This window comes from Melozone crissalis, unplaced genomic scaffold (genome assembly GCF_028551555.1).
Source record: "Melozone crissalis strain CALT ecotype California unplaced genomic scaffold, PUWL_Pcris_2 ptg000034l_1, whole genome shotgun sequence".
NCBI lineage: Eukaryota > Metazoa > Chordata > Aves > Passeriformes > Passerellidae > Melozone > Melozone crissalis.
Window position 1 is genome coordinate 1,423,266 of NW_026535812.1, and position 27,818 is coordinate 1,451,083.

Here is a 27,818-nt window from a genome sequence, read left to right on the forward strand (position 1 = left end):
TCTACATTGTACTACTGAAAATATGACACTGCACAAGGGAAGTATCAGAAGGTCTCCAGTTTTATTCATTTTTAACAATAATATCCATTTGACTGTGATTTTTTTTCCAACCACATTTATATGTGTGTATTTGCCTGGTTGACAGGGGTTGTGCACCATACAACTGATCTATATTAATAGATTGCACAATAATTGCACAAACCAGACAGAGATTGCCCTCTGAATGTGCTGCCAGGGTGGAAGAGCTCAGAGTGCTGCTTTGTCATCTCTTTGGGATCAGGTTTTTGTTTGGGCTGGAATATTTCCTGTTGTGATGGATGGAATTACACCAGGAGACAAGCTGGAACTTACACTTGAATTTACAACAGTTTGCAGAATTCTGTCTGGCTCAAAGACCAGCAGCACTGTGGTTTTCATAGTGGGGTAACTGGTGAGGGTGTCAATGGTGCTGCACACCCCTAAGTGAGAGAAACCGTCAGCATGACATTTTCTGGAAAATCCCTTCGCCAAGATTTCTTCTCTTGGAAAGCTGGGAAGCCTCAGCTTCTCCCTGTTTTGCTGCTTTGGAATGTGATTTGGGGATTGTTTACCCAGCATGTGAATTATTTTAATTTAATGACCAATCATGGTCCAGCTGTGTCAAGGCTCTGAGGAGTCAAAGGTGTTTATTACTCATTCTTGTGAAGCCTTCTGATGTATCCTTTCTCTTTCTTTAGTATAGTTTTAGTATAGCATTAATATAATATGATATATGTAATATAATATAATATAATATAATATAATATAATATAATATAATATATCAGCCTTCTGAGAACTTGGAGTCAATTCTCATCTCTCCCCTCATCCTGGGGACCTCACAAACAGCGCAGGAAGCACCAGTGATTCCTGAGCCCCCTGTAACCCCAGAGTGTCCCATCCCTCTGGGTGCCAGGCTCACCTGGGTGGGCTGCCCAGGGCTCCACTGGTTGTACTGGCACCTTCTGTAAGCAAAGCATGGCCTGGAACGTTTCACTGTCTCCCCTTGGGATTGAAGGTGTTGATTTTTCCCCATTTGTGGTTTGCTCCAGCAGCCCAGGGACACCAGCAGGGCTCAGCAGGACCAGGGCACAGGGCCACCCAGCTCCACCCTGTCACCAGCTGTGTGTCCTGTGCCAGTGTGACCCTCCCTGTTTCTGTGTTCCTGTGCAGCCCAGGAGCAGCAGGGATGGATTTGCTGTCCTGCAGCAGCCCCTCTGTGGGGGTGTCAGTCTGGTGCGTGCCAGGAGCACCCCAGACCCAGTGGGGCTGTCTGCACTGACTTCAGGACAAATCCCCTGTGCTCAGACATCACAAAGTTCTGTTTCTGTACCAGCTGTTGGGCACTGGGAGTGTTGGCTTGCTTGGGCCTTCCCACAGGTGTGTGCAGCTCCAGGTGTGTGTTCACAGAATCACAGAATGACCAGGTTGGGAGAGACCTTCAAGATCATCAAATCCAACCCAGCCCCAACAGCTCAACTCACCCCTGGCACCCAGTGCCACATCCAGGCTTTGTTAAACACACCCAGGGATGGGGACTGCACCACCTCCCTGGGCAGCCATTCCAGAGCTTTATCACTCTTTCTGTGAAAGCTTTTTCCCAATATCCAACCTGTATTTCCCTTGGCACAGCTTGAGGCTGTGTGCTCTGGCTGTGTCAGTGCTGCTGCAGACAGAGCCCAGCCCCAGCTGAGCACAGGCCCCTTTCAGGAGCTGTGCAGAGTGATGGGGGCAGCCCTGAGTCTCCTTTTCTGCAGGCTGGGCACCCCCAGCTCCCTCAGGGGCTCCTCTCAGGGTTTGTGTTCCCAGCCCCTCTCCAGCCTCCCCTGGACACACTCAGGTGTCTGAGGGGCAGCAATGTCAGTGCTGCCCAGCTGTCCCTGGGCTCTCCTGTGCTGCCATGTTCAGCAGTGCCCACAGGCTCTGGGCTAAATTCACCTGCCACTCACTGCTGCCTTGGCCCTTCCTCTGCAAGTACCAAAAGCTCAGTTCTAGATCTGAGATGGGAGCTCTGAGTGCTTTGTCTGAGGATCACTCCTTGGTGTCAACACTTGTAGGGTTGGCTTGCATCCATCACCTGGAGAACAGAGAATTAGTCAGATACATAAATTATAAATCTCTTATAAATCCTACCTGTTTTAATTCACTATGCTCCTCTATTTCAGTTTTGTACATAGTTTGGTGCAGTTCAAACCTCTAGAGAAATTTCCTGGGCTCAAACAAAAACGGTTGGGAAAGCAGGGGTTTTAAGGGGGTGTCCCCATCGTGGCAGTGATTTTCAGGAAAAAAAACCTCCACAGCTTGCAAAAGTCATGAAGTGTGTCCAGTAAGGCCCTGAGCCCACGTCTCAGCAGGAGTGCCTTACTGGGCTGCAGCCCTTTGGAGGGGCTGTTTAATCCTGATTTCAGGGTTAAACCCTCTTTTCCCTAATTTTCAGTTCACACAGACCATCAGACTCTGCCTCTTCCCTCAGCAGAGGCTCCCTGATCCCTGGGACACCCCCTGGAAGGAGCAGCTCACAAAGCTCTGCTCAGCACACAAAGCTGTACACAGCTCACAAAGCTCTGCACAGCTCCCACACCATGTTTTCCACAGGACTTGCAGAGGCTTTCATGGAAGCGAGACTTTTTTCAAAAAACAGATGTGAAAACTGGATGGCACTTCCAGAACCGTGCCAGCCAGCCTCATTTTCTACACTGTGTGCCACACAAGCACTTTCTTCAAGCTGCTGTGCCCACGGCCATTGGGTTTTATGGATCTAACCAAGGCTGAGGGAACACCAGAAGAACCAGCGAGCTGTGCTGCCAGGAGCTTTAATAGAATTACGTAGCAAGCCATTGGGGCTCGCTGCGACACTGAAATCTGCAGTTAAAAGACTCCGCAGACCTATTCACTGACCATGGCAGCACCTTTGTGTCCCAGCCCCGCCCCGCTCCGTGAGGGGCCGAGCCGGGCCGCGCTGGCCCCGCCCGCCATGGCGCCGGGCCGCGCCCTCACGTGCCCGACCCTTCCGCGCACGTGACGGCCGGGCGGAAGTGACGTCAGCGCGGTCGGTGCGCAGTTGTGCGGAGCGGCCGGCGCGGAGCGGCCGCCCCCTCCCGTCCCGTGCCGTGCCGTGCCCGCGGGGCCGCGCACGCTCCCACGTACGCACGCACGCACGCAGGCGCGGGCACCCGCACGCACGGCCGAGCCAGCGCCCGCCGCGCCGCCCGCACGCAGCGCCGCCGCTCACGGTGAGTGCGGGCCCGGGAACGGGGGGGACGCGGGCGGCCGCGCCGGGCCCGCCCCGCTGCGCCAGCCCGGGACAGCCGCGGCCCGCCCGGCCGAGGGGAGCCGCCTCCGGCCGGAACAGGTACCTGCGCAGGGCCCGCGGCCTCCCCGGCCAGCTCGGGGCACGGCGGGGCCGGGCGCTGGCGGCGGCGCGGCATCGTCCCGGTGCGAACTCGGTGCGGGCGGAGCGCGGCGTCATGAGGGCTCCGGGCCGGGGCTGCGGCTGCGTGAGGGAGCCGTGCGGGGGCCGTGTGTGCCCGGCTGGGGAGCCGCAGGCACCGATCCCCGCTCGGCTCTCGGCGGAAAGGGAGGCGGCACTAACGGGGCTGTTCTGCAGCGTTTGGGGCCGTAGGAACAGCGGGCCAATGGGGAAATCGGTGTTGTGAGAAAGGCAAAAGTCAGGGCTCGGTGAGGGCAGCCAGCCAGCTCTCAGGGCAGATCTGGTGTTTGTGCACGGCTGTGGAAATCAGGAGGAAGAAAATACATGTGCTGCAGAGCAGTGCGCAGTGTGTCTCACGGTGTTTGCATTATCTGGGGGGTTTTACATTCGTTTCTCTGAAACTTGATTTGTTCTTGAATCGCTGTGTGCGTGTTCCCTCCTGCGAGCAGGCTTTCTGTCTGCTCTGATGCGATTTTGCTGCAAGATGTGTAATTGTCAGTGTCATAAAAGTTCCAGGCTGGTGGAACTCAGCCTTTCCTGCGCGTTTGGGGCGGTAATTACACATTTAACTCTGAGGTTGAAACGCAGGAGGGCTCGGGAGGCTTTGGAAATTCTGTGTCCGTTGTGGTTTGTGACCGTTTCTTGTTATTTCAGAAAGTAACAGGGAATAAATTGAAAATTAACGTAATGAAAAAATGCTTTCTAGGGTTTTAGGAAGAAGCAGAGCTCTGGGCTTAAATACAAGTTCCAAATACAATTCCTTCATGTAGTGAAGCTGTACTCTTCCAATTTGATATTTTTTCTGTTTCTCATAGTTGATGAACTGGATTTAGCCAATCCCTAAATTTGGCTTCTATGATTCTTACAGTGAGGGCTTGGTGATTTGAGGACCTGTTTGAGATGAGAATACCCACAAATTCAAATTTATACAGGAGATGCAGGGATTGGAGCTGGCAGCTTCTATCCCCTTGTGCCATAGCAACAACAGAAATTGTGGACTTTGAGAAATATTGTGCAGTTTGTTTAACATTTCCATAAGTTAGAAGAGGTTTTTTGAAGAAAGGAAGGTTTTGATAATGTTCTGTGACATTTTGAAGACTAGAGCAATGCCACAACGTACAAATGAAGTTGGATCACAAGCAGGATCTTTGTGTTATGTTTTCTGTGTGGGTTTTGTTTGTGTGAATGACATGGAACTGTAGAGTCTTTCACATCTGGTCATGTTGTCTCTATCCTTACTGCCACTGAGCACTAGTGTTGGTGTTAATGCAGGTGTATTTAAATAGGAAAAACCCCTAACAAACCCTGGGTAGATCAGGCTTGCAGGTGAGAGCTGTATTCACTAGAAAGGATTGAAAAGCCTAAACTGCTCCATTCCTGGTTTAGCCTTAGGAGAAAAGAAGGCATGCACACCAAACTTAGAGTGCTTGGGGGTGTTTTACTCTTCCTCTGTGACAGCATCTTGTAACTCAGGCAGGGGAGGAGGGCTTGCATGGGAATGAGAGTTCCAGCTTTGTATTTTACTTTGTGTGAGAGCTTTGAGCAGAGTTGTTAGCTGTCCTTTTCTAGGCTGTGGTTCTGCATCCTCACTCTGTGCTGTCCCTGTCCAGCCCTGCTGCCTTCGGTCTTGGCCATCTGGGGGTGTGTCTCAGTTCTCTCAAGCTGATAGATAGAAACCAGCAATCCTTTGTCCAGAATCCTGGCAGGCAGCTTATCTGTTATCTGGTGAGGGTCCCGGTGCAGGCACTGCCTGCCAGCTGCATGGCAGCTCTGGGCAGTGATTCCAGCTGCCTGAACCCCTGGGCTGCCCCAAACCTCTGCTCTGCCCTGGACAGGCTTCTCCTCCACCCTGGGACAATCCAGGGACTGCTGCTGAGGTCTTTGGGTGAATGGAAGGAATTAAATACTACCTGCCTGTACCACACAGCATGGGTGCCTTGTCTTGGTCTTTATAGCATGAGCCCCCCTTTCTTAACTAATTCTGAGAAAAGTACCTGCTTTTGCAAAAGCCTTGGATTTGCATCCAATGCCCTGTTTGGTGGCTGAAGGTTTAACAGAACACAGTGTAACTGAGACTTTAATTGTCAGTTGCTTGAAGAGCTGAAGTGTCATGAACTATTTTCTTTGTTACTTAGCAGTGGAAATGACTTCTTTTACATTACCAGGCACTTATGTCTTTCACTTGTATTACACTTTGACTGGAAGTCAAACGGGTAAAATGTAGAGTGTTATTAAGATGGTAAGTAACTTAGCAAGTGCAAATTGGGTCATTTGTACAATTTCATGGCAAATGGCATTCTGAAAGTGTTCCAGAATGGATCCACGTTAAACCCTGCAGTGCCTTGGTGTGTGTGAGTCTGCCTAAGATCCTAGAAGGAAAGCATTACTGGGCCACCGTAGTGTGCTTTAGCCAAGGTGTTTGGAGATTCCTCCACAACTCTTGTGGTGGAATTGACATCAAAAGAGCATTAAATGGCATTTGGTAGATCTTGCTCTGGTAGTGTGAAAATGAGGAGTAACAAAATACATCTTTTACGAAGGGATGTGCAGTTTGTCTCGCAGTGTTTGCATTGATCTGTGGGTTCTTACATTCACCTCTGTGAGAGGCTTTTTCAAAGCAGTTTCCTAGAAGCATGCTTGTCCTGGGTGTAGCCGGAGCAGCTGTGTGCAAGACAGATCCAACTGGGAGTGCTAGAGCTTCAGCCTTTGTGCTCAGCTTCCCAAAACCTGGCTGTGAGAGGAGGGTGGTTGTCCTGGTATCTGCACCAAGGTGAGATCTGACAGGCCTGCTGAGAGCTGAGCTTGAGTGCCTGGCTGTAGCCAGAGTGAAAGGTGAAGGTTTGCACTCCCAGCATCCTTGGGCACTCCTTAATCAGAGCACCTTTAATAAGTACGATTGCCTTCGTTTCAGCTGAAAGAGTAATGCATATACAGTTAGCTCTGTGCAATTTATATACAGATGATGCACTGTAGACACTGATTTGCATATTCATTAACATGAGAATGCTTTGGAGGGAATGCCAGCAAAGCAGTTGAAAGACACGAATTCTTTGGGCTCCCTTTATACCGATCCTCCCTGGTGTTTGATGTGGACTTGGAGCATTCCAGGGAAGTGGACTGCAAGGTTCCACACCCCAGTGTAACAGATGCCCTTCCAAGTCAAATTATGGTGAGAGTGGGATGATTGCAACCACTGGGTAATACTACATAATTATACTTACACATGGTGGGTCCTTCAGAGAAGACCTGGAGATAATTATTTTTAATTAGAAGTGGTCTGACGTTTTGTCTGCATTACAGACTGTAAGCACTTTGTGTAGGCTGGTGGCTCTGACTTGTCTGTCAGTGGTGAAAGTACATCCCTGTCCCATCAAAGCTGAATTAATTTGTGTGTGTGAAGTTGGAAGAATGGATTCATTTGCAGTGGGAGTGAACAGCTTGAGGCTACCAATGTTATAGGGGGTTTCCCCCCTTACTTAGGTGGAGTTCCTGTCTGTCAGTCTGTACTTCCTTTGAGATCAGGTCTGTGTTGTGACATTTTCTATCCATTTCCTCCTCCTCTTCATTTTTGTGTGGCTCCTCCTTAAGCCATCTCCCATAGAGTATGTCCATGTGTTGCTCTGCAGTCCTTGTCTACTGATATTTCTAATAGTTGGGATTTTTTTGTGTATTTAGCCTAAATATTCACAGGAGGCCCTTGCTGGTTTTCCACCTGACAGTTCTTTTTTTTCACTGCCATTCAGAATGGTGAGAAGGTTCCAGAGTCTTTTCTCCCAGTTGCTGTGGGGACTGCAAGGAGGAGCAGCACATTTGTGGGATATGAGGGTGTGGGGCAGCACTGTGTTATTTGAGTGGAAAGGTTTCTCCATCTCCTTAAGGCTTTAACCCCATAGCTGGGAAATGCTGAAACCAAAGTGAAGCTTGACCCCCTAAGGATTTTGTACATTTGCAGACAAAATGTGACAAAATCAACATTGAAAGAGGAGCAGAAATGCACATGAGAAGAAAGTGCAGGGAGATATAAAGGGAACAGATTGAAAGTTTTCAAGTAAGTGAGAGTTATACTTGAGGGAGAAGGATGCACTGAAGAAAGTATGAGAGAGAAGAGCAGCCTTGCGAAAAGAAAATGCTGGTCCAGCAAAATACACCTGTTGATTATGGCCCAGAGTTAATGCTGCTAAAACTCCACAGGCCTTCAGTGGAATATAGCACTTTAAACACTCTATATAGCACTACAAGCACTTTTTTAATTCTTGAAGTATAGCTTGCTGTAGAACATTTTCAAAGAGATTTGTTTCAAATGGCTCTAGGTGTGGGTCAGGTCATTCAGACATGCTGCTCTGGGGAGCGTTATGTGATGTAAATGGCAGCTTGTTTGCTTTGTAGCTCAGTGGATTTTGTTTTCTTGATGTGTAATCACATGAATCCGAATGAAAAAGGCAATTCTGTGTAAGTTAGTGGTGTTGGAAAGTGAGAGGAGGAAGCCCATGAAACTGATGAATCTTCTAATTATCTTATATTGACTTGGAGTGTTTTGTGAAACCTGGTTATGAACATGCTGACAGCACTTACTGATTCCTAATTTTGCACAAATGGCAGTTTTATATCTGTTGTGTACCAGGTGCTGCTAATTCTCTTGGCACAGAGCTAGTTTTAGTGCTCCTTTAAAAAGCAAACTATTTATGCTTTATAGAGTCACTTACCCTGGGTTTATCAGTGCAGCTATACTGATAAACTCCACTTGGATTCCTGCCATAACATATCCTGTAACTAAGGTACTGCATGTGTAATTAAACTTCCTTGTTTCATAAATTTTATTTACAAAATTTCCTTCAACTGTGTTTAACTGCTTAACACCTAGTTGGTTTAAGTAAGATGTAGAAGAAGTTGTTCAAGTGTCAGCTATTAGCAGTTAATAAGAAAGTCTGGTTTCACAGAGTGCCTTTGTGTCTTTGGTGCTTGCAGGAAAAGTCATTGGATGTCCTGAGCTGGAAGGGACACACAGGGACAATCAGGCCAGTCCTGGCCCGAGGATTCCACCATGTCCTGAGAGCATTGTCCAGACATTCCTTGAGCTGTGTGAGGCCTGTGCTGTGAGCACTGCCCTGGGGAGCCTGTTCAGTGCCCAGCACCCTGTGGGGGAAGAGCCTTTTTCAAATACCCAGTGTAAACCTCCCCTGTGAAGATCTGTGTCTGGAAACCCATAGATGTGTGTACATGAAAACCTCTCCTGGGAGATCTGTGTGTATCTACCTATATATGCAGACAATCAGGTGATTGAAGATCCTGAGCTTTATTTTGAAGAATTTTTTTCTAAAACACTGGAATAGTGGTTGTGAACAGTATTCCTGTATGAGGCACTTAGAAGTGCCTTCAATGCAATTTTATGTTCCTTGGTGTTTGCATACAGAGTTCTTTTTAAAAAGGGATTTGGTTTTATTCCTGTGGGTGATGCTGGCTGTAGGAGCCTGGGTTTTGTGTGAGTGCATCATTCAGAAATGACTGGACAGGACTGTGGGTTTGTCATAGGCTCTGAGGAACTTGGCAGGAAGTAAACAAAGAGCTGTGGGCTGGTCTCTGAATGCACAGAGCCTTTTGCCACTTGCTGCTGTAGCAGTGGGATGGATGTTTGATGGTAAAGGACTGGAATCCAGGCTCCAAGTGCCAGTAAGAGCAGACCATGAGTGTTTGCATCCCTTGGCTAGAGGCTGCAGGAGAGAACTGGGGAGAAAGCGAGGGTGGTGGATGGCAGAGAGATACTCAGTGACTGATAAATGGTGCAGAGGAGCTGAGTGATTGATAAATGGTAGAGAGGAGCTGAGTGATTGATAAATGGTGCAGAGGAGCTGAGTGATTCACACATGGCAGGAGGAGAGGAGTCCAGCACAGGAGAGCCCCTGCAGTGGATTTGGAGCTGCACACTACGGGGGAGCTCTGGGCTATGGAAATATTTTGAAAGCGGAATGAAATATTCCACAACAGGGAATGTTTCATTCCTGAGACGTTCTCTGGCTGGCTGAGGGTCAGGATGCTTTGAAACTTCTTCCTGCAGTGATTCTTCCCTGCCTGTAGCTACAGTTTTAATGCTGAGAAATGAGGAATTGCTGCTTTTTCATTTGTTATATTTTCTTCCAATGCGTTTCCTTGTTTCCAGTTTCATGTTAATTGTTGCAATTTCAAACTTTCCCTACACTTAAGTAAATTCTGGTTTTATTTTTCTTTATTTCCTGATTCAGTTACTGAAATCATGAATCCTGTGTATAGCCCTGGATCTTCTGGGGTTCCCTATGCAAATGCCAAAGGAATTGGTTATCCAGGTAAGCAGCTCTGTTTTCTGACGAGTTTGGTTACACTGCTCTTTGCTCGTGGTCATGAAGGAACAGTCACTTTTGAATGCCTTCATGGACATCTGTTTTGGGATTGGGATGAGGTTGCTTTTAAATTTAAAAAGTGACATTCCAAGAGTGATGTTATTTCTTCTGTTATATTTCTAACTTCAGTATCTCTTCCAATGCAGCTTATTTTAGGAGTTCTAATAATTACGCCCTGCAAGAAGGGGAGGCAGTCTATTTCTGCTGCCAGTGACTGGCACTCTTAACCTTTTTATCCTCTAATTCTTGTTCATGCTGTCTGTTCTCTCACTGCCCAAAGCATGGCATCAAAGGTGGCACCAAGAAAATGGCCAAAAGTGTTTTTGAAATGGAAATACATCGAATTTCCTGTTTTATCTGCTTCTCATTGACTTACAGTTTTTCATTAGGTTCCCCCCCACCCCCCCATCTAATGTATGTGCAAGGATGCTTCATTTCTGATGTCTCTATAGTCTAAAAGTTGGATGAGGCAAGATTAGATGTGGACAGAACTTTCCAGGGAGGCTGAAGAGAAGCCTGGGTGCCTCTGGGAGACATTTCAAGTAGCATGTCTTGATGCTGTCTTTTTTTCTGTTATCTCTGACAGAAGGGAGTTTCCATCCTGGGAGAGGCTGCAGGGTCTTTTCTGCTCAGCTTTGCATTTCATAAGAAGTCAAACTTCTTTAGCTTTTACAGGGAGGCAGTTTTATGATTTAGTTGGTGTCTGTGTGGGGAGGCAGAAATTATTCTGTGCTCCTACTGTTTATATTCTTGGTAGCTGTACTATATTTTCCTGCTGGTATTTACCATTCTTAAATCTGTTTTTCACCTTGGGTAATGCACTAAAATTTGTTTTCCTGTTCTACTTTTCTCTGTTCCTCCTTCTAAACAGTGGTGCATGAATGAATTCTGCTTATTGGCTTGATTGTCTCAAAAACATGGGTGGTTTTTTTTTTTTTTTGCTTTTCATGTGCCTCAAACTAGTGTACTTTCCTTGATTTCTACAGTATTTCTAAGGGAAACACCAAATGTGTTTAAATGTTTTTAGGTCTGTTGAGTGACTGGAATGGTGCAGTAATAAATTATAAAGCTGACACTATGTAACCATGAGTCCTGCAGGATGGTTTTACTCTCCGAGTTATAAAGGCTGTGGTAATCTTATAATAAGGCAAGCAGCAGAGGTTTACTAATTAATATAATGTATGGGACAGTAATTTCTGTATTTATAATGGATTGCTTTTTCCAGCCTTTGCTTTAGATAAAGATTATTATGGATTATTTGAATATAACTTCATATCTTTAGCTCTGTTCATTTTCTAAACTCAGATTTATATTAGCCAGGTTGGGATTTGTACTTATAAGTATCTACATATTGCATTGAGGCTTTTGTCTATACTAAACTAAGTTGTATCTTTATTTAGGACAAAATACTATTGTAAATTCATAAATAGCAGTTTAAACAACATTACAATCTCTGATCTTTTATTCTACTATTATATGTACTAGACTATATTTTTAATTATGTAAGTACTTTGCTTGCCATTCTGCATAACTAAAATATCTGAAATTGAAATAGAATTGTTGCAGAAGTGCCTTAAATGTCATGCTGCAGGGTGGTTACTTAGAATTCTCCCTTGCAGCAGTTGCTTGGTCAGTTCATGCAATGTTGACCCCTAAATTCAGCTTAGTCAGTGATGTGTTACACCATTAGATAGTTTGCTGAGTGCCTGGTCCAGCCTTTAAGATTGTGGGATTAATACAAAGCACATTCTCTAAAATGAAAAGTAGAATTGCATTGTAGGATTTTTTTTAAAATGTTGCATGACTAACTCTCTGTTCTTTGCTTCTCCTAAATTGAAAGCTGCAGATTCTCCACTCCAAATCATTGCATTTACATGGGTTGCATGGTGATAGAAAGTGAGGAACACAGCAGTAGGTGGAATGCATTACTGAAAGGCAATGTGTTTCTAAAGCTGTTGCATATTTAATAACTGTTTATATTATACTACACCTATTTTAGGCTGTTGGGTAGTTTTACAGCAGCAAGAAATCAATATTCAAATGTTCTATATGGATGGAAGTTCCTTGTGGAGGCTAAAACTGCTGCTTGTTGTAGTTACATTTTCCATAAATGACCTGTTTCTTGTGTAGCTCAGTGCTCCTCAGTGCAGCTAAAGCTGTGAACAAAGAAAGAAAGGACTGCAAATGTTTCCCACACACACTTGCAGATGTGTAGTGTGTTTGAGTAAGGTTAAGTTGTACCATAGCTTTGCACCAGGACCTTGGGAGTTTGAAAACTGAAGAGTTATTTACACTCTGAAAAGTTGTTATGACTTGGAGATGTTATTTTTAACTTTGATTTTTAAGCCTAAGGCTTTTCTTAGTCTTCTCCATGCTGACCACCTCACAGTAGTGCCAAGTGTGTCACTTGATATGTTTACAGAGTGCTTTACAAAACTGGGCTAGCATATATGGTCCTGAGCTGAGTAATTCTTATTGTTGGGAGTAATTGCTGAGGACTCTGGGATTCACAGTGAAATAAAAACCCTTCAAATCCCAACAGCAGTTTAAAACTAAGCTCTGAGTCTGACAGTGGGTATGCAAATATTAATTGCCTTTTATCTGAAGGAGCTGAAATCTTTAGAAGTAGAGAGCAGAATGTGGTAGGAACTCCATCTTTCTGAATACAGACATTACTTGGCTTTACAGATTTGAATAATGTAAATAGGTTCTTGGGAAAACTAATAGCTATGATTAATTCAGAAATTTTACTTAATCTGAACAAGCTTTGTGTCTTTCAGGTAGCAAGCTTTTGCTAATGCTGTGTTGTGCCTTGCACTGGAGTATATCAGTGTTCTCTGGTGCAGAAGTGCTTCACTGTCATTTTGGCAGTACCTCTGTGAATCACAGTTACTGCTGTCACAGTGTGTGTCTGAAACTGGGGAGCTTCTTTAATACCCAGTGTAGTAGCAAATGTGTGTCAAATTCAGCAAGCAATTTGGGCTGCTGCTGCTGCTTTGTGCTTTCTACTTGAGATAGCTCTGATCTGGAGAGCCAGAGTCACTCTCACTTTTAGGAATTTATTTCTGTGAGAAAGTCCATTCAGATAAATACTGTATGTGATGCCTTTTTGGGGGCTACCTAAAAACAGAAGGCAGACTGTTAAGGGAATAAAAAGTTGCATTTATTGAATGGTCTTAAGGTACCTAGGGTATTGAGGGCAGACAAAGCCCCACAGGGGCTACACCCAAAATGGACCATGGGTTTTGCACACTTTTGTAAGTTTGGGCCATTTGCATATTGGGGTCAATCTTCCAATTCCAGCTTCAGGTAATGAAGCCATGTACCCCAAGTTTGCTCCCCCCAACTCACTTTTGTTTTCATCTCAGGGCCTGAGGCAGTGAGGTGTCCTTGATTGCCAGGCCTGGAGAGGAATCGTTGTGCCTGCCCAGAATGGGAAAGCAGCAGCTCACACTGTGTGTGGGGTTTAGAGTTATACACTAAAGAACTGCAGGATTACAAATACATGAAAAACACAAAAGCGAAAATCTTAAGGCATTATTTGTATGTCACACCAGGGGGAGGAGTGCAGGACAGCTACACAAAACTTGGTTTTGCCACTTAAGAGTTACTTGGCCAACAGAGATGGCTGGAAGAGGGGTGTAAGAGAGAATGGACTTGTGAAACCATAGCTGCTCTCTTCCCTTAGCATTTGTCTTCAGGGGGCTTGGCAGAGGATTGCAGTGTTTTATTTGAGGAGGTTGATTGAAGGCTGTTTCCTTGCCTCAGTTAAAGCATGTGCAGTGAGAGCTTGGAGAGTAAAGTGAGCCTGGATGGTAACTGTGCTGTGTTCTCTCTCCCAGCTGGCTTCCCCATGGGCTATGCAGCGGCTGCTCCTGCCTATTCCCCCAACATGTATCCTGGAGCAAATCCCACCTTCCAAACAGGTATGTGAACTGGGGGCTCAGCAGGGACCTGGCCTTTGTGAGGGGTTAGAGGCAAGAAGGAGGAAAAGCTGTAGGGGCTCACAACAACACATGTGCTGTGGGATAAGTTTTATATTGCCTTGAACATGACTCATGAGGAATCATTTGATAAATTAAAGATACTATAATCTCAAGTCATACTGCATGCACCTTTCAAGAAGGGAACAGCTGAGGTTTTAGCTGTTTTTTCTGTATTTCCAGATGATCCTTGAGGTTTGCATTGCATTTCTCCTCGCTGTTTCTTTCATGGCTCTGCTTGCTTGGCATCCTTCTGGTCATTCCCAGATTCCTGGGGTTTGTTTCTGTCTGTTATCCTCAAAACTTTTCTATTTCACTCCTTTCTTAAATTGTAACTTTCCAAGTTCAGCTTGCTGGCTTCTCTCTGTCCTTAGGATTGTCTTGCACAAGCTGATGGTTGCTGGGTAAAGCTGATTCACCATTTGGATGCAGGGCAAGGACTCAGGTTACTGCACTGTCATGGGTGTCATTTAAGGAAGGGAATGGGATGAGCCTAGGAAAGGGGAGTGGGAAAACAGACAAGAACAAGGCACTCACCAAAGTTTTTTTTGTGTAGTTCTGCTTTCACTAGTAAAACACGATTTTAATGTGCTAATCCTCAAAACAAAACAGAAGCTGGTAGTGTTTAATTTCCACTTAAAGCAGGAACATGCTGAGACAACAGTGTTCTCCCTATGGTTATTTTGTACAGGACGGAATTCCTTACATTGCTTTGGTAATGCAGAGCTGGGCATCCTCAGAACTCCTCCACTTCCCTGTATCATGCCAGTTCTCCAGAGCTACATGTGGCATATGACCAAATTTGTCCCTGAATGCCCTTGTGTAATTTCTGGCAGTAGGAAAGGATACTGCTTGAAATTGGGAATCCTATGCTGTGGGAGCTTGCTCAGTTTGTAATGGATGGACTTCATTAACTACCAGGAGACTCTTGAGGGTGTGGCAGCGATTACTGAGACAAAACACTCATGTAAAATGTTTGCCTGCAGAACCTGTTAAAAGTGTGCAGCTTTCCTTGGAACTGTGTGGGATTCTGTTGGTACAACCTCTGTCACTGTTCAGTTTGCTGCTTAGAGGCAGAGTGAGTTCAGACTCACACTTTGTCTTGTCTTTGGCCTTGAATTTAAAGTAAGGAGGCAGATTAATGCTAGAGATTGCAGAAACTAAAAGAAATCAGTCCCGTGGCTGGGTATTGCCTCTGTGCCAGTATCATATCTGGGATGCCAGCTTGCACCTGCACTGGATTGCTCCAGACCTCACCCTGAGAGCCATGTTCAAGGGAGAGCAGTTCCCATCAGGGGGGATCCCCTAGCTCAGGTGGCGAGCCCCGTGTGGGCTTTGATTATTGGCTTTATTTCTGTCAGGCCCCTCAGTTTCCCTGCCTTCTGTGCTGCCCTGCATGTGTCCTGCAGCTGAGCTGAGCAGGAGCTGTAGGCTTTGATCCTGGGAGCAGGTAACTGAAGGTAGTACAGTCGTAGTACAGGCTGCAGTTTGCACATCCTGCTGCAGGAAGCTGCATGGAATCAATTTAACAAATCATGGGAATTCTGGCAAAGATTCTGAACCTGTTGGACTTAGTCATGTTGTAATATTAGTTCGCATTGATTAATCTTGGAATATATCTCATGCTATATACCAAAGTCAAAGAAAGAACCTTTTCACGTCTAAGAAAAATAAAGATGCATAAAAATCATATTCTGTCATTGAATGTCATTAATTTTTTAAAAACTAGTACTGTTAGTCTTTATTGCTGTTGAATAGGAAGTACGCTTTTATTTCAGAGCTAAGAATAGCTTTCATTTTTAGCTGTTCTTCAAGCTGTGAACAAAAGTTCAAAATGTACAGACCTCTAATTCAGGCAGATAACAACTTGGAGTACTTTGTCCTAACAGTTGGGATGTTTTTATATCTTTTTTAACCTTTCTGATGTAACAGCTTGTTTGTAGAATCAAAGCTTTTGTAAATTCATACTACACAGCAGTATTTGAATGTGCTGTGCCTCTGCTGTTACAAAAGGGGGCTTTTTACAGGTAACTGTCTTAAATTACTGTGGTTTTGACTTCTCCTGTCATTTACTATTAAGGTCTTTGTTCCATATTATGGAGAAGAAAAAATGAATGCAATGGCAGAATACCTCTTGTGCAGATTTACCACTTTGCAAGAATGAAAGAGAAATTGCCTGTGCAGCTGCATCAGTGGGTTTTTAGAATGAAAGTGGGCTTCACTGAGGACATGGTTGCAGTGATTCTTCATGTTCAGCATTTTGTAGCTGGGGTTTTCACCACAAGTAGCTCTCCATACTAATAGAAGTCACTTCCTCAGCATGCTGGATCTATGAAATACTTAGGATCTCAGACTAAGTGCTGTGGTACAGCTTTTTTAAAGGTAAATATTCTATTAAAAAAACCAGTCAACCTATTTCTTTGTTAGCTAAGCAACTTTTAGTTTGAAGGGTGTCATGAAATTGCAAAGAAGCCCAGACTTCTTTAAGAAGAATGAAGGTCATGTGTCATCATGCTGTTTGCACAGACTGATTTTTGACAGCACAAATGGCACAAATTCTCTGCTGTACAACTTCAGATCTGTTCTCTGTATTGAAGTCAGCCCATTCCAGGCAGTTTTTAAAATCAACCTGATCCCTACTCTGATACTCTTATTTTTTCTATAATTACCAAGTGTCTGTTCTTTCTTGCACTGCCCTGGTACTAATTTATTCAATTCCAACTAATTACAAATTGTACCTGTGGATCTTGTGTCTCCCAGTGTGACAGACCTGCATGTCATCCAAGATCTTTTCACAGCAGCACAGGCAGGGCCTTGATGCTTTCTCCAGACCAGGTCATGCCTGTTGTGTGCCACCCTGAATGTTAAAGCTGTTGGGTGCTGCTGCTGAGGTGTTCATATTCCCACTGTGGCCATGGAGTAATCCTGAGAGTGTAGCATGCAGAAACATTATATATATTATAGAAAATATATATAAACATTATATATAGATAGATATATATCAGTATATCACAGTCTCCTCCATGCCTCTTCAAGCCCTTTTTCTGACCCTGACACCTTGTCTGATGAGGGCTGGAGAAATTAAGGAAAAGCTGTCTTTGGGCAATATGAACCAGCAGCTGCCAGTTATCCCTCTAAAAATTCCACAGTTCCAAACATTTACAAAGGCAGGCTGATTTTGGGGGCCCTGTAATAGGAATGCCAACCACATTCTGATGGCATCTGAAGTCTTACTGTAGTATAAAAATAATTCTTAAGTGATGTTTAAGGACATGTCTACATATATAATACTGAAAAAGAAGATTTAAGGATCTTAGTGCCTTCCAGGTTGAATTTGCAGCTGCACTGAACTTTGCAGTGTTTGTGTTTTAAAGGTACAGCATTTCATGTTTATTTTAGCCAGTTCAGAAAATGCCAGAAAACAAATAGAAATAAAGGTAAATTGAAGTAGAGGTTGCAGATTTTGTCTCTGTTCTCTGAAAATCCATCATGAGGTTTTTAGATGATTCTGGCTTTTGAAGTTCTTACTCTTGTGCTGTAACATCCCCTACAGCAGGTTGGTTGACTGCTGCTGTGTTTTGCCAGTATGATTTGGGGTGTGTGGAGAATTGACTGACACATGTGCCAAGTCCCCCTATGCAAGGGTGCTGCCTAATATGCCACATCCTGGTATTTAATGTGTTATTATGAAAATGTGCTTTTTGCCCTGTATCCATAGGTGCAAGTACACAGTTACCTTTTCATGCTTAGTTGACACAGCCAAATACTATTTCCAGACTGTTTCCAGTATTAGGCAAGTGATAGACCTTGTGCTTGGATATTGGGACTAAATGAAGTGTGGTGTTACATTTTAGTTAAATGGTTTGCTCTGTCTCACCCCTCCAAAATGTACAGTTTATTCCAAGCCTGTGATCCTCCCCTGCAGTACCATGGGTCTGTAATTCCATTGGCCCAAGGCCTATTCTGCACCCACTTTGAATCTCCCTGCTAGGCTGTGGGGGGACACCACAGATTCTCTCTTGGCCCTTTTCCCCCCAGGCTCTCCCTCTCTCCCCTTCCCCCCTTCTCCCTCAGAAGCCCTGCTGCTCCTGGGGATGAGACCCCCAATAAACCCTCAGCTAATCAGCACCCTCAGAAGCTGTGTGGAGTCTCCTGGCCTGCCTGCTGCTGCCAGTGAGCACACAGCTTAGGGCCTCCCCAGGGATCCCTCAAACCAACAGCTACCATGAAGTACTCCCATGTGACAGAACCCAAGAAATTCCTCTGACTGCCCTGGAGGACTCGAGACCCTGTCAGGGGGCTCAGAGACCTTGGCACAAAGCTCAAGATCCCTGTGCCTTTCATCTTGAGCCATGGAAAAAATTACCAACCTTATATGAGGATTTACAAGCCACAAAAGTTTAAGTAGAATGATAGTGAATTTATCACAGGGTGAAAAATAGATATTTAGAGGTTTTTAGAATGGGGGTTCAGGAGGCAACATGGAGGAATCTGGGCATGTTCAGTCTTTCTCCTTCTTCTTCTTGGCCTCCATCTTCTGCTGTGATGGTGGCACTTTTAGATTGGTTTAGAGTAGAAGCTCACTGTCTAACATAGGTGATAGGTATTGGGAAGTTATGGTAAATAATGTAGTTTTTAGTATAAAGAGACAACACCACCTCTGAGGTGGGCAGTGTGCCTCTGTCTGACCTGCCAGACAGATCTCAGCAGGTCAGAGAAAGAATGTTCTAGATAAGAAACAATAAACAACCTTGAGAATGAGAACAGAAGAATCCTGACTCCTCCTTCAACTGCCAGGCTGGGAAAAGAAGCCTGTACATATCTCAGAGTCACTCTGAACAGCAGAGACTCTGAGAGCCATGAAGCTTATGGAGTTGGGGAGTATGAAAATGATTGCAGCGTGCTCAGAGTGTGACTGCAGGTTTCCTGTGTTGCAGGTTACACGCCAGGCACCCCGTACAAGGTGTCCTGTTCACCCACCAGTGGGGCAGTGCCGCCCTACTCATCCTCACCCAACCCCTACCAGACTGCTGTGTACCCAGTCCGAAGTGCCTACCCCCAGCAGAACCCATATGCACAGGTACGTGGGCCGAGCACACAGGGCCTCTGGGGCACCTCTGTGTCCCTGTCATCTCTGGGGAACTCTGAACTTTTCATCTCATTCATTTCTTTGTGCATTGGGAGAATGTTTAGCTGCCTGCTGGAAGAATTCTTAACACAATGATTTAGTGTGTCTGCATTTTTACATCCTCTCTTGCCTGACAGTTACTCAGCACTTACTGTAATGTGTTCATTCTTTGACACTAAATTCACCAGTTAATCAGAACCTGCTGGATCCTATAACTACCAGTATCCTGTTTTTTTGTTTGTAATAATTGTCATAATTTTTGTTACGAAGTTTCTGTTGTAATTTCACAGATTTGCCAAGTCTCATGCTAGGGAAGCTGTTGAAAACTATTACAAAGGATAGAATTAAGACACTTCAGTAAATATGATATTTTAGGGAAAAGTTGACCTTCGTTTGTAGTGGGAACTCACCTGGCATGTAAAGAGTAGCTGAAGAGGATTAATAAGCATGTAGCAAGTTTTATTCAGTCTGCTTAGTGTACTTGGATTTGCCAGAAACATTGGATTCTCTTACTAAAAGCAGCTGAACAAAAAGTTGTGATAGAATGAAAAGTTCTGTTATGGATTAATATATGACAGGGATCAAAAGGAAGGGAATGAATGATGCATGAGTCCTTATGGTTGAAATACTAAGGTCCCTACTTCACTTGTTATCCTAAATGCCTTAAAAAGGGATAAAATGTTAAATTGCAAGTGAAACAATTTTAATAGCTACAATAAATGTTTCAGTTTCTGCTCTGTAAATTCATTGCATTTAGAGTAATACTTTTATTTTATGATACATTTGTGAAAGAAGCTATCATTTATCTACAGATACGCTGTAATTACTTCGTGCACTGTTTTTTCTCCAACAGCAAGGCACTTACTACACGCAGCCTTTGTATGCAGCACCACCCCACGTAATCCACCACACCACAGTCGTGCAGCCCAATGGAATGCCAGCAACCATGTACCCTGCTCCGATCCCGCCGCCCCGAGGGAACGGGGTCACCATGGGCATGGTGGCTGGGACCACCATGGCAATGTCAGCAGGTGGGTGCCCTCACACTGAGGGCTTCTCCTCAGTGCAGCTCTCCTTTGAGCCTAGGGGAGCACAGCTGCATGGCAAAATGGGATGCCACAGGTGCACTTGACAAAAGCATACAAATGTTGGTACAGAAGGAATTGTGCAGGTCGTGTGTCTTCACAGAACCACAGAATGACCAGGTGGGAGGAGACCTTCAAGATCATCGAGTCCAACCCAGCCTCAGCAGCTCAACTAAACCCTGGCACCCAGTGCCACATCCAAGCTTTGTTAAACACACCCAGGGATGGTGACTCCATCACCTCCCTGGGCAGAACATTCCAGAACTTTATCACTTATTTTGTGAAAAACTTTTCTCTGCTATCCAACTGTATTTCCCTTGGCACAGCTTCTGCTGTGCTCTGGTTCTGTCAGTACTGCTATAGAAAGAGCCCAGCCCCAGCTGTGCAGAGTGATGGGGGCAGCCCTGAGTCTCCTTTTCTCCAGGCTGGGCACCCCCAGCTCCCTCAGGGGCTCCTCTCAGGGTTTGTGTTCCCAGCCCCTCTGCAGCCTCGCTGTCCCCTCTGGATGTGCTCAGTGTCCCAAGGTCCTTCCGAAGCTGACAGGCCAGAGCTGAACAGATCACTCCCAGTGTGCCCTCAGCAGTGCACTTCTGAGTGAGTCCAGCTGAGTCAGATTTGTTCTTGTTCAGCAGTACCCACCACCTCTAAGGATGGAGGTGCCACATCCTCTTTCCAGAGTTAGTATTGTGGGACAGCAGTTTTCTTCATGTCTGTATGGAATATCACTTACTCTTGCACCCTTTGTTTCTCCTTATATCAGTGTCAAGAGTGTGACTTTCTCTTCCCACTGTGTTTCTCTGTGCCGGTTGAAATCAGCAGTCTCATAGAGCTGAGGAAAATGCCATGTTCTGGGCTCACCCCTCATATCCCAGACCTTCCTTATCTTGAGATACAACACACTGTGTGTTTGTATTACCTGCAGGTCCTCTGTGTCATGGGAAATGGTTGGGGATGTCACCTTCCTAATGCCACAGTCTTTTGGTGGTAGTGTTTTGGAGAGAATGGTGTTTAATCAATAGTTCAGTGTCATCTCCGAGTGTTTGCTGAGGGGATATCATGCTTTGTTACTCCCTGGGTAACTCACAAAGAAAACTCCACATTCACTCAAGGGATGCTAATTTGAAAATCTAATAAACAGGAGCCATAAGGTTATTTTGAGATTCTGGTTTCTATCCTGTCAAAGTTATAATTTCATTTGAGAAACTTCAAAACTAGAGGAGTTAGGTGTCACTAATAGAGCTTCATTAGTGGGGAAGAAGCCTATCTGTAATAATGCAAACAAGAACTAATTTATTCTGATTTATCAGTCAAGTTATCTCTACCATCAAATATTCTTAATGGCATGTTAAGCCTGCTGTGGGAAGAGTTGCTTATGTTGCAGAGTTTCTGCTAGAGCTATTTTTGAGTATTGAATATCTTTGTATGCATGAGCCTAAACATCCACTGGGCTGCAATGGCCCCCTGGCATAAAGGTTTGAAGAAGACTGGGCCTGGAATGCAAAACAATTCTGGTAATTTTAAAGATGAGTAAGTTGTAATTGTCTTTAAAATAACTTCCATTTTTCTCCCCTCTTTTTTTTTTTTCCTCTCTAGTAGAATTTTTGCTTACTGAAAAACTGTTCTCTTCATTCCAGGTACTTTGTTGACAACTCATTCCCCAACTCCAGTAGCCCCTCATCCAGTCACTATGCCCACGTATCGGGCTCCAGGAACACCAACCTATAGTTATGTGCCCCCACAGTGGTGATCATCCTGGCAGTCAGTGTAAGTTGCATTGAAAGCACTTAATCTTTCTTACAAACAACAGCATTTCAGGTTCTCTGGGGGACATTTTCCAATGGAGGTGCTTCTGCAGAATTCTAATTGAGCAGGAATACTCAAAAATCCTGCTGGGGTTTCTTGAGTGGTCTGTGTCTTCACAAGTCTTGAATAATTTTCATGATGTGTGATTGTCAAATGTGAAAGAATGAGTCTTAAGTTGACTTTATTAAAATACATATGGAATTTAATATATTCAGTAATTTGGAATCATTGGTAATTGTTCAATTCAGCAGTACTGTGATTCCTAAATTGAATGTATTTGACTGTGTGATTGGCTAAGTATGTAGGCAAGGTGTTTTGCCTTGCTCAGAGGGTGAATATTTGTCACAAGCTGCTGAAACCATGAGGTGATTAGAGATAACCTTGAGATAATTTCATATATTCACTGTGTTTCACGTAAGTATCAGTTCATACTTCATGCAGTCAGCATGGAAAAAGCATTTTTAGTGTGAACCAAAATTTAGATAGTGGGTTTCAAGAAAGAGTTTAATTTTGAAATCTGCTATGAAGGGGGATGGATTTTGGAGGTGTAATCTGTGTCAAACTGACACAAGGACTAATGTTTTTGTGATACCCACTTCATTTCTAGTTTGTTTGGTTATTTTTAGCATAAGTTAAAAACAGCTTCATTTGAATTAGTGACTTGTCAGACCAACTGAACTTGAAGTTTTCACTTTTAGTCCATTTAGTTTATGACAAAAGTGAACTTTGTTTTAACTTTTTCTGGATTTGTGTTTCAGCAGTTAGAAGTGCAGAGTTCTGAGATTGCAGGTGACAATTTCCTTTGAGTTAGTAATATAGCAGCCATTTCTCATTTTGCTGTGATGGTACTCAGCTGTCTGCAGATCTGAAATGCATGTCATTCATGATGTATTTCAGCCAAGAGCCTCACACCACCCAAGTACAAGAAGTGAAAATTATGCTGCTAATAAACTCATGACTGCTGGTAATTAAATTTAGCACAGAACACCTTCTTAATATTCCATCTTCTGCCTTAAAAGCAATGGTGGTGCTGGCAGAAAGCTGGACTGGACATGACCAGGGCAAGTCCATGTAGTGTGTTCTGACCTCAAAACGTGGCAGGATAACTGCTAGGCAACATTATTTAAACTTGGCATTTGTTGGTGTATGTGGTGCATGCAATGTTAGTGTGCTCTGCCACACTCAAATGGAATTTCACCTAATTGAGAGTATTTCCCACTCTTTTCCCCCTCTTAATGTAGGTTTAAAGATGGGAGATATGCAATCAAGAAATTGAGGTTTAAAAGTTGGTGCTGAAGCCCTCATGCCTCCAACCAGGACTTTCCTTCTGAATGCTTTCAACACTTGGCTAAACACTACTAATTCCTGATCACTGAAGATTTTCCAGTGCTGCATATCTTACATCTTGGAACTCCAGCAGTTAGTCTTAAAGCAAATCCTGTTTTGTGGACTGTCTTGCAATTTTTTAGCTAATTATAATGATAAAAAGGGAGTATAAATTTATTCTGATCCATATCTAGTTGAATGCATGTTAAAACACAAAAACAAAGCTTGCTCAATCTACCTGCAGTGACTGATGCAAAAACCATCATATGCAAATCCAAAGGAACTGAGAAGTATTTTACAACTTGTATCACTAATGCACTGTTGTAATGTATGCAGGGTCTGACAAGGTAGAATCATGGAAGTGAGTTTCTTTCTAGAATGCCATAACATACATTAGATGAGTGCTTCAGCCTGTTTCAGGTTGATGAAGTTGCCAGTTTCAAAGGGGCATATTTTTGTTTAAGTGATGTGTTCTTTTCAAATTCAGCTAATAAATTGGAGTGACTGGAAAATGAGTCAGACAAGCTGTAGACATCCCGCACACCGTTAGTTTACTTCATACCTTTTCATTTCCATTGTATGGAATCAGTGTTATACAGATGCTCTTAAGGATCAGAATTAAATGACAGAGGTAATGCTGTGTGTGCCAGTAAATAAGGCAAACTTCCTTGAGGCAAAACTGGCTCTTAGGAATAGTAGGAGGTGGTATCACCTGCAGAATGAATAGCATGTCCTGGGGAGATTTCTATCCAGTACTGTCTTTCAGATAATGCAAGGTGTGTCAAAGTGAGACTGCCACACAGACTGATAGAAAAACTCTTCCTTTTAGTTCTCAGTTGAGCAAATTCGTGCTGTTTTTCCTAAAGAATGTTGTAGTCAGTTGAAAACATATGTGCAGTTGATCCAGCTTGCTTTCCAGAAACTTAAGAGGTGCAAGGGCTTTCTGCAACAGAGTTCAGCTGCATGTTATTCTGAGGAAAGCTTGTGTGCCTGATGAGTATGTTAAAGGGGAACAAATCATTTTAACACAATTTCCTTATTATCTACTTGCAGTATGGACTATGGATACTGTGTAGTAGGGCTGCCAGAATATAGAGGGTTTAAATAGCAGTTTCATTTTGGTTTTTTTTCATGAAAATATTTGTAATTGAAGTAGGAGCCATTTGTTGGTTATAGCCTTTTGATGTGTTTTTTTAGTATTTTCTTTTTTTTTACTTCCTAAATTGCACTTGGAAGCACGTAAAATAAGACTCGACTGCAGATTAGCATTTCATTGCAATGAGTCATTTGTGATATTCTTTCTTGCAACTTCAATTTTTAAAGTACCTCAAAGCAAATGCTGTGGGGATAAAGGGCTAGCCTTGGAACCCATTTGTATACCAAAATTGTTATGGGAGAGATTTTAAATTTTTAAATTTGAATATTGCACATTAAAACTGAGGTTCTTCTTAAACCTGCTTGATTTACAATTCCAGAAAGATGCAATTTTTTTTTATACATTCTGCCTGCAATAAATTATGCAGTAAATGGATATAAAATGTTGTTCCCTTTTAAGCATTTACACAGAGGTATATCAGGCTGTCTTGTTCTCGTAGGTTAACTTCCATTCAGAATTAAATTTTTTGAAGTTGTGTATCTTAGTTATGCTTTGTTTTGGGGTGTTCTGCTCCTGTACAGGTTTGGCAGCTGATTTGGGGTAGCATCAGTGCTGATTTAGTGCTGCCATCCCAGTACTCTGCCCTGGTGAGAGGCTTGTGTACCTTCATACCCCATTGGTGGTTAGAGCCTTCAGTAACTTTATTTTTTACAGTAAGCACTCTCTGTATTTTGTACCCTTTTTTTTTTTTTAATAAAGTTTAGGTTTATTTTGCATGAATCACTGTCAGTGGATGGCCCCCTTATTTCTAATGCCTTGAACATAACTATGTTGTTGGAATAAGTACTTTCAACCTTACTCATGAGCACTTACTGCAGCTTAGGGATTTCCATATGTTTTTATATGGAGCAGAAAATGATCCAAGACAAACTTAGTTGAATGTGTACTGCTTTGTTCAGTGTGTGTAACAATTCCATGTGTGTGTTAGATTTGCAGCTGTGATCAGTCAGGTGTGGCAGAGCACAGTGAGCACCAACCAGGGCGCTCGTCCCGAGCAGGAGCTGAGGGCTGGAGCAGAGCTGTGCTGGGGAGGAGCTGTGAGGGCCAGGCTGGAAGTTTTGCTGTCTCCTGTCTCATCATCATGAATAAAGTCATAGGAGAGAACTTCCGTGAATGCTGCAATAGAGAATAGTCAAGGAATGAATATAACTTCCTATAGATTTGCTCTAACTTCAGATTCCTCAGTGTCAGCTTGGAACTGGGCTCCGTGTAGTATTCCATAACACTTAGGCAGTCTCGCTTACTTGAGCACTTTTTTTTCTGAGTTGCATTATGGGATTCATCCAGGAGGGAGAGAGTGTACCTTTTTCAAAGGTACTGCACCTTCCAGTCCTGAGCGATTCTGATCCTACTGGGAGGCTGGAGCTTGTCTCCAGGAGTTCTTCTGAAAAGTAACCAAAAGCACAGTGCAGGGGGATGGGGGAATATGTGTATATATAACTATCTCAATGGTATTTTGTTGCAAATAGTAGAAAGCATGGATATAAAACTGCAGTGGGGGAAACTGTACATCGTTAAATAGGCGTTTACACAGCGAGGGTCTTACGAAACATTCTCTCCTGCTTTTTATATAACATTCCCTATTTAGAATTCCTTTATAAATGAAAACGCAGTATGTGTTTGCACTAAAGCTCCTCAGCAAATTAAAAGAGCTGGTGCAGTAGAGACATTTCAGATCAAGCTTCTCTTTAAAAAAGAAAACTTTTATGGCAGCTTTATATAATTAAAAAAAAAAGTACTACTATAAACCTGGAACTGAAAATAACTGTTGCAGCAATAACTAAGAGAAGTCCAAGAATTTTTTTTAATTCAAATTTCAAGTGTTGCGTCTAGATAAAGTATTTTTTAAAAACCAAGGTATTCCCTATGTCAGTAACAGCTGATGAAAATGTCTTTTAAATGTAGCAGCAGCGAAAGAAAAATGGCTAATAATTGGCACCAAAACCACATAGCCCTATCAGTGTGGTGGTGGTTTACTAAACACCAGGAAGGAAAAGAGACAACCTACTGCTAGATGTTGCTTATGCTTGTTGTAACCCTCTCCTGTTTGGAGTTTCTAGGAGACACGCAGGATTGCTGCTCAAGAAAGCTTCATTTTGAGTGTACTATGCAAGTTAAATGCTTAGATGCAGCTGTAGGTGAAAAAGTCCTTTATTTCCATTGAAGTTCTTCCTTGTATCGCTCCATCCACTGATAAAGCTAACCAAACAACAAGCAAACCACCACCCATCAGTACCAGGGTGTCTGGCTGGTGTCAGGAGAGCTGATGGTTCAGAGCTGTGCCCCAGGGCATTCAGCATGGGCTGCTCTTCTGCAGGGTCCTGCCTTCACTGCTCCTTGGCCAGCAGGGCGAGAGCATGGACTTGGAACCACTCCCCAGTGCTTCAGCACCGTGCTCCACACTGCTCATGTGGCTTTGCTCAAATGGGTCAGCACATCAGCCTGACACCACCACCTAACTCTAGGCTCAAACCAGGGGTGGGACCTGTGTTACCACACTCCTGTGTGTGTGAGACCTCCCATCTTAGGAAGGTGAGCAATAGTGATGCTGCAGCTGGAGGTGTGGCACAGAGCCTGTGGCTGTGCCTGCTCCATGGCTGCCTGGGCTGTGTTTGTGCAGTGCTCCTCAGGACACAGCCCCAGCCTGTGTCAGTCCAGCTTCCTCAGCCCTGGGAGGCAGAGGCAGCCTTTGGGAGGGCTGTAAAAGACATGGCCATTTCAGCTCACTCACCCTGTTCTCATTAACAAGTGTCAGCTTCCAATCCTGTGTTGTGTCAGCTCGAGGCTTCCTGCAGAGCCCCTCACATGAGGAGGTGAGGTGCCCCAGCTCCTGGCAGGAGCACTGCAGCAGGGTGGGCAGTTGGAGCAGGGCTGGCCCAGAGCTGAGCTGCTTCCCCTCTGCTGGGAGGGCTCTGGGCACTCTGCAGCCTCTGCCCAGCAAGGTGTCCTGTAGGCACCAGGGAGGGAAGAGGAACAGTGGGGACAAGAAACCTTTTCTTGTGCAGGTTGCATAGAACACTGAGACATCTGAATTTCACTCGTAGTAAGGGTCCATTTGTGACTTTTACATCTGGACAATTTATGGGCCCTGAAGTTTCAACATCAAGAAAATGAACGTGACTTTTCTAAACCGATTGTGACTTTTGGGCACTTAGCAGGCAAACTGGGAAAGCTTTTTTAGCTGGCTGCTGTACAGACTTGTTTTAAGTAGAAGGGATTTATTAGTGGGTTTTTTTAATTGTAATGCTATTATTGGCTGCCCTCCTGTCCTAAGATCTAAAAAAGTGAGTGCATGCAATGGAAGTACAAGAGGCCCCAGTAATAGTTCTCCATGTTTGTTATGAAATAGACACAGGTTTCCTTTTTATGACTTTTTTTAAAACTGTCTTACGAACAGTTGTATTGGTACTTTTTTTTTTAAGTTTAGGTCAATGTTGTCTTCCAGAATAAGTTTTAAGGCATCACTCACTCCTGCATTGAACTATCGCATCAACACAAAGAGTGGAGATTCCATTCTGA

The 27,818-nt window shown here is 44.0% G+C and overlaps 1 protein-coding gene across 2 annotated transcripts; it reads left to right on the forward strand.

Moving 5' to 3' along the window:
• Window positions 1-3,189: 3,189 nt before the first annotated feature.
• On the forward strand, window positions 3,190-26,949 carry FAM168B (family with sequence similarity 168 member B). Of its 2 annotated transcripts, none has more exons than XM_054282559.1 (7): window positions 3,190-3,250; window positions 9,684-9,764; window positions 13,661-13,744; window positions 18,739-18,881; window positions 19,783-19,960; window positions 21,649-21,778; window positions 23,059-26,949. In XM_054282559.1, the coding sequence occupies exons 2-6, from the start codon at window positions 9,695-9,697 to the stop codon at window positions 21,759-21,761; spliced, it is 588 nt and encodes a 195-aa protein (XP_054138534.1). In that variant the 5' UTR covers window positions 3,190-3,250; window positions 9,684-9,694; the 3' UTR covers window positions 21,762-21,778; window positions 23,059-26,949. The 2 variants fall into 2 exon arrangements, with proteins under 2 accessions (XP_054138534.1, XP_054138535.1); XM_054282560.1 differs by lacking the exon at window positions 3,190-3,250 and adding an exon at window positions 3,353-3,369.
• The last annotated feature ends 869 nt before the right edge of the window (window positions 26,950-27,818 follow it).